The 12490-nt window shown below is 40.0% G+C and overlaps 1 protein-coding gene across 1 annotated transcript in view; it reads left to right on the forward strand.

The window, feature by feature from the left end:
• The window catches only part of CPZ (carboxypeptidase Z), a 32727-nt gene that overhangs the window by 4333 nt on the left and 15904 nt on the right, over nucleotides 1-12490 (forward strand). The window contains exons 2-5 of the mRNA XM_005016191.6: nucleotides 6824-6847; nucleotides 8104-8478; nucleotides 9275-9487; nucleotides 11548-11744. Of these exons, the coding sequence (XP_005016248.1) occupies nucleotides 6824-6847; nucleotides 8104-8478; nucleotides 9275-9487; nucleotides 11548-11744 (809 nt within the window). The remainder of the gene's footprint in view (nucleotides 1-6823; nucleotides 6848-8103; nucleotides 8479-9274; nucleotides 9488-11547; nucleotides 11745-12490) is intronic.

Consider the following 12490-nt stretch of genomic DNA (forward strand, 5'->3'; position numbering starts at 1 on the left):
AACAGTCACATGTCAATGGAGTTTAATGATTTAGGGTTGGTCTGTCCATTGCAATTTCAATCCCTGAAATTTCAATCCCTTTGTTTATCCTGTTGTAACTCCATTGATTTAGTTGGCACTATTTCAGTTTTACAGGGTTATCAGAGGACACAACAATTTGGGAGACAATACGAAGCTAAGCCATGGCTTAAAAATTCAAGCGTTGGCCTGTTCTCCCACGTGCCTGGTGACAGGACGAGGGGGAATGGGCTAAAGTTGCGCCAGGGGAGTTTTAGGTTAGATGTTAGGAAGAGCTTCTTTACTGAAAGGGTTGTGAGGCATTGGAACAGGCTGCCCAGGGAGGTGGTGGAGTCACCATCCCTGGAAGTCTTCAAAAGACGTTTAGATGTAGAGCTTAGGGATATGGTTTAGTGGGGACTGTTAGTGTTAGGTCAGAGGTTGGACTCGATGATCTTGAGGTCTCTTCCAACCTAGAAATTCTGTGATTCTGTGATTCCCCATATCTGAGCTGATTTATCTTTCTTTTACTAGCCAGACACCAAGAGATGATTCCTATACATGGCCAGCTCATCTTGGTTCACAGTAAATATGTATTCAATGGCAGTCCCATCATGTGTGCAGCCCAGCAAGGCTTCAGCCAATTTGGCAGCTTCTGGGTGTTTTTGGTATTGTTTTTTTCTTCTTGTGTTTTTGTTTCTCAACTGGTAGGTTTTCCCTCACAACTGGGAAAGCATCTCAGCTGAGGGGAAGAAAAAACAAATAAACAACAGCAACAACAACAACAAAAAACACCCACCACATTTAGTGGGTTTTGTTTGGGGGGTTTTGATTCCCTGGAGCAGCACTTACCAGACAGACACAGCTGAGCTAGCACTAGAAATCCCATTACTAAAGGCACCAAGACAGTCTGTTGGGACAGGCAGTAGTGCTCTTCCTCAGTTTGTTTAAGGTTCCTGTATCTGCAGCTCTATTTGAGTTTCATCTGGATAACCAGAAACAGCAGAGAATTGCAGGCCACTGTTGAGGCTGGCTTAGAGCTGTTGCCAAGGGGCAGGTCCCTGAGCAGCTTCACAGATTTGGGGTTGAGGTCTGCAGATTACATGAGCTCCTGTCACCTGTAGGAAGCCACAGACCTGTGATAGAGACAAGCCTGGAAGCATCATCAATGTGGGAACACCTTCACCTCAATAAAAATAGGTGCTTAACTGAATGCCAAGGTGCAGGTGGATTAGAAAGAAGGGTGATTAATAATGAACATCGGCTTGTCTTTTCCTGCAGTGATTTTGCTCTGCAAAGTGAAGGCAGATTAGGCATTAATCTCTTTCAGGTGCTTTCAGGCCTCTTCATGTGAGGGAACAGGGTTGAAAAGAGGTTTGTATTACCACCCACATGTTGGGATCTTGCAAACCACTTACTGTCCATTTGCAGAAGCGTCACTCTCCTGGGGCAGTTACAGTAATTACCAGAGCAGAAGATTAATATCAGGAATATAGTCCTCTTCTCACAAAGGCTCTGATGTATCCAGAAAAATAAGTTAATCACATGGTCTGCTTTATTATTCTATCTCCTCCAAGTTTGCTGGAAATCCTTTTTTTGTGGCTGGAGATCTTGTCCACTTCTGCCCCTGCATATGTGCCTTAGCCAGGAGTGAGCTCTGGAGTCCAGCTGTAGTTTGCTGTTTGCAGGTGCTGTTGCAAACTTTTACAAAATGATGCAGCCCCTCAGTGTTCACACCTTGCAGCTGGTAGTAAGTTTGACCTCTTTAGTGTTACAACATAGAGGGACTCCATGAACCATGTAGAACCACAGAGACAGCAATACTAACATGATTAGAAATTGAAACATTTTGTTTGGAAAAGCAGGGGCTTTGACTATAAACAGGCTAAAATGAATACATATGTCTTCCACTTTAAAATAATGTTAGAAAACCAGAAACGTGGTAGGGGGTTACTGGTCTGTACAAGATAAATCATCTAATCTTGTTCAATCTGTCAGTCATAACAATGCAATTGTGTAAGCCTTACTGAATGATTTAGATACTTTGAATTTAAGATTGACCCTTGGGCTTATTCCATATCCTTAAGCACATGAGTCTCCTGTTGGCATTGCTCTTGAAAAGGCAAACAGCCAAGACATGGCACTGGAAGTAGCAGCTGAGCTCTATTGTCTGGGTTAGGGTTAATCACAGCAGCTTTCTGCTTTCCGTGCTGAATCATCAAGGGGAAAAAATGTAAGCTTGGCAGTAAAATACGTATGTGCTGCATTGTAGATTTTCAGGCTTGCTTTTGCAAATTAGAACCAGAAGCGTATATTATAGAGAAGGCTCAGAAAGCTTGAAATGGCTTTTCTCCTCTTCAGTAAGTGACTTTGTCCATAATCTTAAATAGAAGCTGTGCTACTGAAAGGGTTTTTGTACCTCTGGTGGAAAAGCTAAAGTAGAAAAGTAAACATAAAAAATTGAAAAGGCTGTTCTAGGTCAGGAAGAAAAAGGTCTCTCTGTAGCAACCTGCCCACAAATGGGACTATGAGAGGAGGTAGCACTGTCTTCCTCTGAGCCCAGAGAAGCCTCTGCTCAAAAAATGGAAGAGCTTTAGGCTCTTTCAAGCACACAAGAAACAGCAGCTGAAGCCTGCCAAGTTAATCCAGAGGCCTGAGAAATTCTTTGTATATCATTGCTTGTCATTCTTCTTATAAAAAAGAGAAAGGGGGAGGCTGAACTCTCCTAGCTGTCTTTGCTGAAGCAAGCTGTGACAAGTAGGGATGGGGATTTGTCATTTCTATGCCCAGGGACCTAGAGCCCATGGATGCAGGGCTCCAGGAGGAGAGTATGCAGCTGCAGCTCTGGGGCTGGCCTCTGAGAGACACGCGGGGAGGCTCTGGCCCAGCTACGTGCATCCACACTTATTTATATAAGTACAGGCACTGGAGAATTATCTTTGGCCCTCACAGAGCCACACCCTCCCAAACATATGCAAGCATTGGCATTAGAAAACATAGGAAATGTCCAAACACCACATCAGCACACATACACATTTAAGGCTTGCTTTGTGCCAGACCTTTTCTCTCTTGCTTGTATGTATATTAACTCCTGATAACCTGGAAGCTCAAGCTGTTTCACTCATGGGTGTTTACATGACAGAGATGTGGCTGATGTTTAGATTATATAGCAGCCTGTGTGGGGTTGTGGTAGAGAGAAGGCTGGGCAGAGCTGGCTTCTGAGATGGCAGAAGTTGCATAGACGTCTTTGGCAGAGGCAGACAGTGAGAAAATGGCATTGTATGCTGAAAATATGTGGGGCTTAATCTAAGTTTAGGACCTAGGAAGAAGGTGTCAGTTTTGCTGCTAGTCAGTCAGCGAGGCTCAGTAGCTCCAAGTTTGTGAGAAACATCTCAGGCCAAAAAGTAGCTGAAAACACAGAATCTAAACATAGGTTTATCCTAAAAAGCTTTATCCTTTATTGAAAGGTTGCCCCTGCTTATCACATCCTGAGGTGAACAACTTCAGTTGCCACAGGAAAAGTATCTGTTTATGTGGATTTGTGTTTCTCACCTGCAAAATAAATCTATCATCTTAAAGCAGTGTCTTTCCTAATGAGTAATATTGCCTCTCCTAATAAATATGATAAAAACTACAAAGTGTAGAAACTAAGCAGCAGAAAATCTGGAACAAGAGCTGTCTGTCTCTCCTGTATTAACTTATTTTCCTGCTCACAAAGTGATCCAGACCTCTCGTGAACCCAACTACAGGATATGACTTAGCAAAGTTTCACGTCTCCCATCAGCTATCCATTGCTTCCCAGCACTTTTCCTTCTGGCCAGCTGGGCAGAAAGAAGCATCTGCTAAAAGCAGTCAGACTGCTGCTGGAGAGCCAGAGCAGGGGGAAGCACCATGCCCAGACCCTGCCTGCTGCATTTTCCCTTTGGTTCACTCTGCTTGTTCCAGCTTGTTGCCAGAATACCTTTCTGCTCCAGCTGAATAAGCAGAATACTGGGACACCATTGAAAATAGGTTTGTGCAACGTGTCAAACTAACTGATGGGTATAGCACTCCTGCACACCAAGTGGTATGGAAAACTGTGTATGCCTCAGTTTCATTATTTGATCATTGTATGTCAGTGAGACAAACAAAAAGGATATTTGTAGTGGGTCACAGACATGGCAAAGGGGAAATGGCTCTTATCTGTCAGAAAACATGAGGGCATGCAGAAAGACCATTCATACTCCCCAAATGAACCCATGAAGAACTGCACTCACAGCACACAACCTTGCAGTCTAACATAAGGGTAGCAACAATACAGTCTTTTTCTTAGCTACCCTTCAATGTAATGAAGGGTGCTAATTGCTAATGACTGGCTATAACCAGAAGTAGCATCACTTTTCTTACTGGGACCTGGCTGAACTCCAGCTGATCCCATCCACACCAAATTTTTCCCTCTGTGGAACATTTGGCTGACTCCAGACTTGTGTCCAAGGCCCCATGAGTAGCTTTATGTGTGATGGCATTAGGATATAAACTAACCAGATTCCAGGAGGAAGTGACATCCAATTTTATAAGCAGGGAGAACAGCTGGAGCTCACACTAAGAAGTGATCACTCTTTTCTCCTTCCCAACTAACACTGCACAAAATTATCTCCTTTGATTATCCCCAGGTGTAACACTACATACATGATCTGGATGAGCTGAGGCTGTTTTACAAATGCCTTGACCTTAGTAGGTAACTCACTGAAGGATCATTCCAAAGTAAGGGAAACATACTCAAATTCTATGACAGAAGGCACTGTTAAAGAACCAGGTATTGTTTATTGCTATTAGCATAATGAAACAGTCCAGGAAATGACTTTTTTTGGCTATAACTTTTTTTTCCAGCTTGCTGATTATCAGAACTTACTGGTGTTGGAGATAGGTTGCTTCTGCTAGGTCTGATCCTTCATTTCTTTTATGAGATAATGTGGATCAATGACAATTCATAATATAGAACTAGACTCATTTCCAATTAAATGTCTGTCTCCAAGATAAAATTCCAAGTTTTAATTTTATTCTCATTATAATGATTCTATTTTGGCTAAAGAATGATCAGCAGATTAGCAACACATAATGCAGATTATTACATTTAAACAAATATGCTGGGAGGAGAAGTTTAAACTTTCTGTAGTAGGAAAAAAAGAAAATATTTTTTTTTTAAATAAAAAATGTCTTATGAGGACAAATGTTCAATTCACTGAGCAAAGAGCTAGATGCCTGTACTCTCAGTGAGAGTTAGAAGAAAGAGCAACATAGCTAGATTCCCCAATACATCACAAGGCCCTTCAATGTTTAAAAAGCTTAAACATAATGGCTTAGCTCCTATGAGGCACTGATGAAAGCAACTTTAGTAACAGTATTTTCTTTTGTTGCCAGAATCAGAGAAGGGTAATATAGAATTGTTGGCTACATGAGCAAAAAAAGACTCTCCTGGGTCATCAAATCAAGTTCCTTAAAGTCAGAAGAGCTTGGTTTATGTGACCTAGTAAACAGAAGGCTAAAGGGATCTAACTGCTCTCCATGAACACGTGGAGACAGCATGCACCAGGGATTGCAGAGAGCTATTTAGGCTGAAGGACAATGCTGGCACAACAACACATGGATCTGAACTGGCCATGAATACTTTTAGGCAGGAAATTAAAAGGCAATTTCTAGCTATTAGATGAGTGAGCTTTTGGAAAAGCTTTCCTGTGAGAGTAGTTGGAAAGGCAAATAATTAGTTTCAAGATGTTATTAAATGGATTATAAAATGCAGTTGCTAGAGAGAGGATGAAGTAGTATGGGGAAGAAACATGTCCCCTCACATCCAACAGAGGCTTTATTTCTTTACGAGAAATTTACACACACAACATTATGTGGGACCAATGGATTTTTTAGGCAAAAATATGTGAAGCATCTTGATACGTACAAGTGGACTCCTGTGGTCTTTTGGACTAAACCATGTTCCTGAATTTCCATGAGTGAAATTTGCTAGGCACATAACTTATAGTTTTTAAATATGTCTAGAAATGTCAGGGTTGCACAGCACAATGCTTATTTCAAACATAGGCCACATTTCTTATACAACTACACTTTATATATATATTATCAAGTCCTTCTTTTTTTAAATCGAGCCAAAGACCAGCTGATCAGTGAGCTTGTGTGACTGTGCTCTGTGCCTGATCACTGCAGTATGTCCTGTCTTCTTATTAAACCACATTTCCAAGTCTTTGCCTGGATGAGGGTCCTCTTTTCTGCATGGTTGTGGGTGAATGGGGCTCCTCTTGCCAGCAGCATGCCTGGGACCACAGGTCAGAGTGCCTCCTGTGCCTGGATGTGCAGCAATTGGAGGGACCAGAGTGTGGGAGTATTTTGTGTGTATGTCAGTGTGTATAATTACTAGTAAACATCCAGCTGGATTAGCAGGACAACAGAACAAGAGGTATGTGAATAACTGTTATCCTGGGGACACTGGAGGATCTCAAAGTTGGCAACTGAGGGACCTGGAGGTCCAAGCTAGCTAGAGAGGAGACCATGGAGCCTGGGTCTTGGCTAGCAGTGAGGCCCTAGGTCTGAGCCAGCTACCAGTGAGACCAGTGTGAGTGTCAATGCTTGAGCCAACCGGTTCACCAGTGGATCCAGGGGCCTGCTACTGGGTAGACTGAGCCTAGCTACTGGGGGATCATATATGTGTTTGTGTGTATGTCTGTGTGTATGTGAAGTTGCAGCAGCCCCAGTGAGACTGGGCAACTCCTAACATAAGGTACCATGGATGCTGCTGTCCCATAATGCTTTTTTTTTTTTTTTTTTTCTTTATTTGCAGGTCAATGCCAAACTGTACAGAAAGGTATGATGTAACTTTTCTTTTTCTCCTTGGAAAATCTCAAAACCTTAAGTATTTTTTTCATTGTTTTCTGACAAGATTTCTGATGTTGATGATATAGTAGTTCTAGTTCCAAGAGAGAATGATCTCTCTCACACTGGGGAGGATTTAGCTGTTATGACAGTGGTATCATTTGTTACAAGCCAGAGACATTAGCAAGAGAAGGAAGCTGAAACACAGGCCCACTACTGTAATATCCAGTAATTTTATCAGACATCTATTACTTCCTTTTTACCTCTGAGTTGGCTGTAAATATTAAGAGCATTTTTGCTTCTTAACACCCCTTAACCTGATTTCTTAAAGTATATTAGATTTATGAGAATATAAATGTAAACACATTTATGGGGTTGCATGTCTGAGTCAATACCCAGAATGACTTTTGAATGCTTTGGGCAATGTCAATCAAACTTCACAGAGGGGCTGAAGTTTCAGAGATTTTCAACTCACAGATTTGATGTGGCTAAGCAAAGAAGAGAGATATCTTACTAATGCCTTCACCACTAAAGAAAAAGTCTATGTGATCTCACAAGTTATTAGTGAATCCATACTCAAAGGTAAGAACAGGGGAGAGACTGATATCATAAATACATTTTTTTTTTTTTTTTTTTCCCCAGAAATCTGAGTTTTCACCTTATTGGACACCAGAAAATTAACACCACCAAAAGGGATTTTTTCTTATATGGATTTTTGAATATTTTATAAACTCATTATGTACTCTTAATTTAAATATGATAAGATTTAATTGAATATAAGACAACCTTTCATTTGGAAACCAGGCTTTGTTAATTTTGCTGTTTTCCAATCTACTTGTTAAATTAAATCCCATGTGGGCCAGGTACTCCAGTGTTTTCTGGCCAAGGATTTGCCCTTTCAGTGGTGATTAGGTATTGAATTATCCAAATAAATCTTATCTTAAGAGCTGTGGTTATTGATCAGACAACCCTGATGCCCCAGCAAATTATCAGATGCCATTTGAATTCTGAATGACATCTACTTGCATCAAATTGTTCACAATCAATCTCCAGACTAAGCATATTTTCCATCATTTTTTTGTACAAGTGGTGTTAAACGTCAAATTCGAGTGAATTGCAAACTGCCTCCAGTCTACCTGTGAATAATAATGACTTTAAAAGATTATTAAATATGTTGTTATTTTGTCATTTACCTATTTAGTGTTGTTGAAGCAAGTCATTTTTCATATGTTTACCTCTTTTTCATAGCAAAATGCGTGGACATCTCTTTAAGTTCTTGTACTGATGTTGCCTATACTCAAACGATGTATCCTAATTTCCTGGATCAGAAGTCTCGAGAAGTGATTGAGTACAGCTCTGAGTACATTCTCATAAGTGTTCTGCACAACTTGCTGCAGGGAGAATGCAATCCAGATCTGAGGCTCCTGGGGTGCTCGGTGCTGGCCCCACAGTGCGAAAAGGACAAAGTTATAAAGCCCTGCAGGCATGTCTGTGAAAACCTGAAAAAAAATTGCCTCCCGGCTTTTGATGCAATAGACATGGCTTGGCCCTACTTCTTAGACTGTGATCGCTTTTTTGCTGGGGAAGAGGAAGGATGTTTTGACCCACTGGCAAAGCTGCGAGGTAAGGAAGCAGGGAAGCTCTGCTGACACATCTTACATCATCTCACTGAGGTTGACATGTCTACAGCACAAAACCTCTGAGGCTGTCATCTTTATAAACACCTGTAAGTTGTGATTCATTTTGTGCCACTTATTTTAAACAATTAAATAAATTGTGCTCAAGAACCATCAATTTCTCTCTCATATACAAAGATTGACAGATCAGCAGTAGATGTCTGGACTGCTGCTTTGCATTTAGATAAATCCTGCCCTCTGTGACAGCAGTTTTGACAGCTGTCTATATATTTGAAATACTTTGTTTAAAAACTGAACCTTTAATGCACTCATAAATTCATGACTACTTGACAAGCTCATTAAAATTATCTCATTGGTGATTGTACAGATTTTTGTTTAGATGAAGAAGATCCAAATAACTCAAGACATTTTGAATCACATCAGAAATGAATTTGATCCACCAGATTCAAAGGAAAAAATCTGTACATTTGTCACTAAAATGTGCTAAGCATGCCAAAGAACAAATTATAACCAGAGATTGTGCAAAATATGTGTCAGTGTACATATGCATTAGTATGTTTTTTTTTTTTGTTTTTTTGTTTTGTTTTGTTTTTTTGTTTTTCTTTTGCCAGCCAGCAAATTATGCCAAAATAAACAGCGTAGGATGAACTACATAGATTTAAGATTTTGACTGCAGATGTATTTTCTAAAATTCTACTACTGAAAAAGACATTTTGTGGAAAAGTATAGGCATTCATAAAATCCTTTGTTTTTAAACACTGATTTACAATTTCTCTTTTCAGGAGAAGTAGAAATTGAAGAAGATTTGCCTTCAGACTTGCCAGCAACATTTATTCAGTTTAAACACCATTCATATGCCCAAATGGTGAGCACATTGAAGAAGACTGCTTCTAGATGCTCCCACATTGCAACAACTTACAGCATAGGTCGCAGTTTTGAAGGAAAGGACCTTTTTGTGATTGAGTTTTCAACCAAGCCTGGACATCATGAACTACGTGAGTTATATCAATGTTGATTGCATTGCTTGAGGGAAATGCAGGAGATTATCACACTGAGTGAAAACAGGTTCTTTGAACAGGATATCACTTAAACTGTAAAAAAGGTTGACTCAAAAATATTTGTCATCCATTGTGTTCCTGAATTACAGTGATGGCTGATGAGTCATTGCAGCAATTACTGCACAGTTGCAATGTCCTAACTTTATAAACTAACTTTATGACCAGGGTTGACATTCCTTGATCACCCACAGATATGTGATCATATATGTGGGTGCAGTGGTGTGACTATTATTTATTTGTGCGCAGCTTATGAAGAAGCTTGGAGATCTTTTGGCTGCTGACCTGCCCTCTCCATCATTTACCACTTCCCCAGTCACCTTTTGGTCATTCCATCATTCCATCAAACCCTACATACTTCTGAAACTCATGTCTGTTTCTAGTCTAAATGTAACCCTTCACATACTAAAAAAAAAACAAAAAAAAAAAACCAAAAAAAAACCTTAGAACTTGCAAGAAAGCCTCAGGTACAATAGAATGTTTAAATAAAAATAAATAAATATATACATACATACATGCATAAAGGAAAAGGCAATTCAGCACAGAAAACAATCCTCTGGACAGAGCTTCTGGTCAGTGTTATACCTGTCAGTATAGAGAGGAATAATCTCATTCTCATTCTCTGATTTTGTAGATTCATCACTGAGACAGCAGAGATCAGATCTTAAAACATATATAATCTTTCAAAAATGTAGATCTTTTTCTTAGGGGGTATTAGATGTTATTTTCCAGTTAACAGATCCCAGCTCAAATACAGAATCCAATTAAATCTGGGTAGACTACTGCGGCCACTGCTATATGGCAATAGCCTCTGGTTCCTTCTCATCAAACTAGCTCCAGTATCAAAGTAGCCTCAGCAGTGTAGCAGAATGGAAGTACATCTGACTTAATATATTTCAGGCTTATTACCTGAGGTAAAGCTTTTGTATCCTCTGTACACTATGCCACTGGGGAGGCAGAGAGGGCAACTGAGCCTGGTGTTAGCTCTCTTTACTCTCTCCCATGCTGACTTACATAGTATAGATATATTCTGACCAAGATCCCAGATGTCTTTAACAGACCAAAGATCTAAACTCCTACCTCCTGGCCCATTGTCCTTCCTCTCTTGTGTAAAGAATAGAAGTTTCAGGTGTCTTTTCTAGTTGATACTCCATTTGCCATGATAACACAAAGCCTGTGAACCAGGCTTTTAAATTAAAACTGTGATATGGCATGATAAAAGATGGTAGTTTAACACATTACCTAACATTTCCTTCTAAATCTATTGCTTCATGCTGCTCAGGACAGCTGAGATTTTGCAAGACTGAGTTAGCTGGCATAATAGCTTTGTGCCAGCTCCCCTCCTGGGTCTAGTGTGGGAGGGTGGCCAGAATCAGAGATGAAGATGAAGGGCTAGACAAGAAAGGGTGTCTCCAAAGGGCATTTATTTTCCACTTTCCATTAGTCTCTAAGGAAGGATGGAAACTGAGAGAATAACTGCAGGGAATCATGAGGCTATGTTTCTAATAGTCTTATTCCAAGTCTATTTAGCCTAAAAGCCACTTTTTTATGCACGACCTAATTTCTGTTCCAAACACATGGATAATATATTACAGATCTGCAGGTCATTTCTAGGATGTGTGACAATACAAGGCACTGAAGCTGCCCAAGGTAAGTGAGAGTGCCAGGGGTGTATTTTGTTCCTTCCCAACCAGCTTGACATTTCTGTTTGCAGCATTTTCTCCTCGCAATTAACAATGAGTCCAGCAAAAGCTTAGAGCAATGATTACCACTTAAGGTTTGGGATTCTGAAGATATGGATTTTTTTTTTTTTTTATTTTTTCGCACATCCAGAAAGCTGTTCAAATTGTTGCTGAACTGGTGTTGTACTGTTTACAGCAGCGTATGCATTAAATTAGTGTAAATAAAACTTTCATCAGTAATCTGTCTGTGTTACTCTGCTTTTGGAAACCATCCAGGCATAATCAAATTAAAGCATCTCAGTACTTTATATTCCACAGTCAAGCCAGAATTTAAGTACATTGGCAATATGCATGGAAATGAAGTCGTGGGGAAAGAGCTGCTGATATACCTTGCACAGTATCTATGTTCAGAATATCTTCTTGGGAATCCTCGCATTCAGACCTTGATTAATAACACCAGAATTCATCTCCTGCCTTCACTCAATCCAGATGGATATGAACTGGCTGCAGAAGAGGTAAAAGACTTTTTATAAAGAAAAAGTTCAGTGTTTCCTGTTTCTAAAATTACCCTTTGGAAAAGACAAACTGGGAGTGAAGTGTCATGTATGGGAGGCAGCTAGGCTCCCAGGCTGCTTTGGCAGTAGGTTGCTCTCTGAAGACAACGTGAACAGACCTAGAAATCAACCAGAGCTATGTTTGTCATTCCTGCTCCCTGCATGCATTGACGTGGGAATGACTGCTACTTTTTCACACATTTAGCACTCTCTGCTATCAGCTCTAGAACAGAATGCCCACTGACTCACTTTAATGACTTTTAAATTAATTTGCAAGGAAATGTAATTTAATACTGTGGAATAGATATTATTCCTCTTGTAGAAAAGCAGGTGTAATAAAATGGGAATATTTTCTGTACTATCTAGCTTTCATAAGGATGGCAAGTTTTCAGAGATCAGCTGGTGTCTGAAGGAGACATACAAAAGCAGCACTTTTATTATATACCTGCCATTCTTTTCACCTCACTTCTATCATTAACATCATTAACATGAAAATAGGACCTTTTTCTGAGCTTCTTGTGCAGTGAGCTCTATTAGAATGATATTTGGGGTTTTACATTCTGCCTGATCTTTTCTTGGAGTGAGAGCTGTAATTTTTTTTATTATTATTATTATTATTTTTATTTTTCTTCTCTTCTAACCCACTCTGCATGCTGCTCTGAGTTGAGTAAGAAACCGCTGTGTTCCTCTCATGAGTCAAATCACTG

The sequence above is a fragment of the Anas platyrhynchos genome, chromosome 4 (genome assembly GCF_047663525.1).
Source record: "Anas platyrhynchos isolate ZD024472 breed Pekin duck chromosome 4, IASCAAS_PekinDuck_T2T, whole genome shotgun sequence".
In the NCBI taxonomy this organism is placed as follows: domain Eukaryota; kingdom Metazoa; phylum Chordata; class Aves; order Anseriformes; family Anatidae; genus Anas; species Anas platyrhynchos.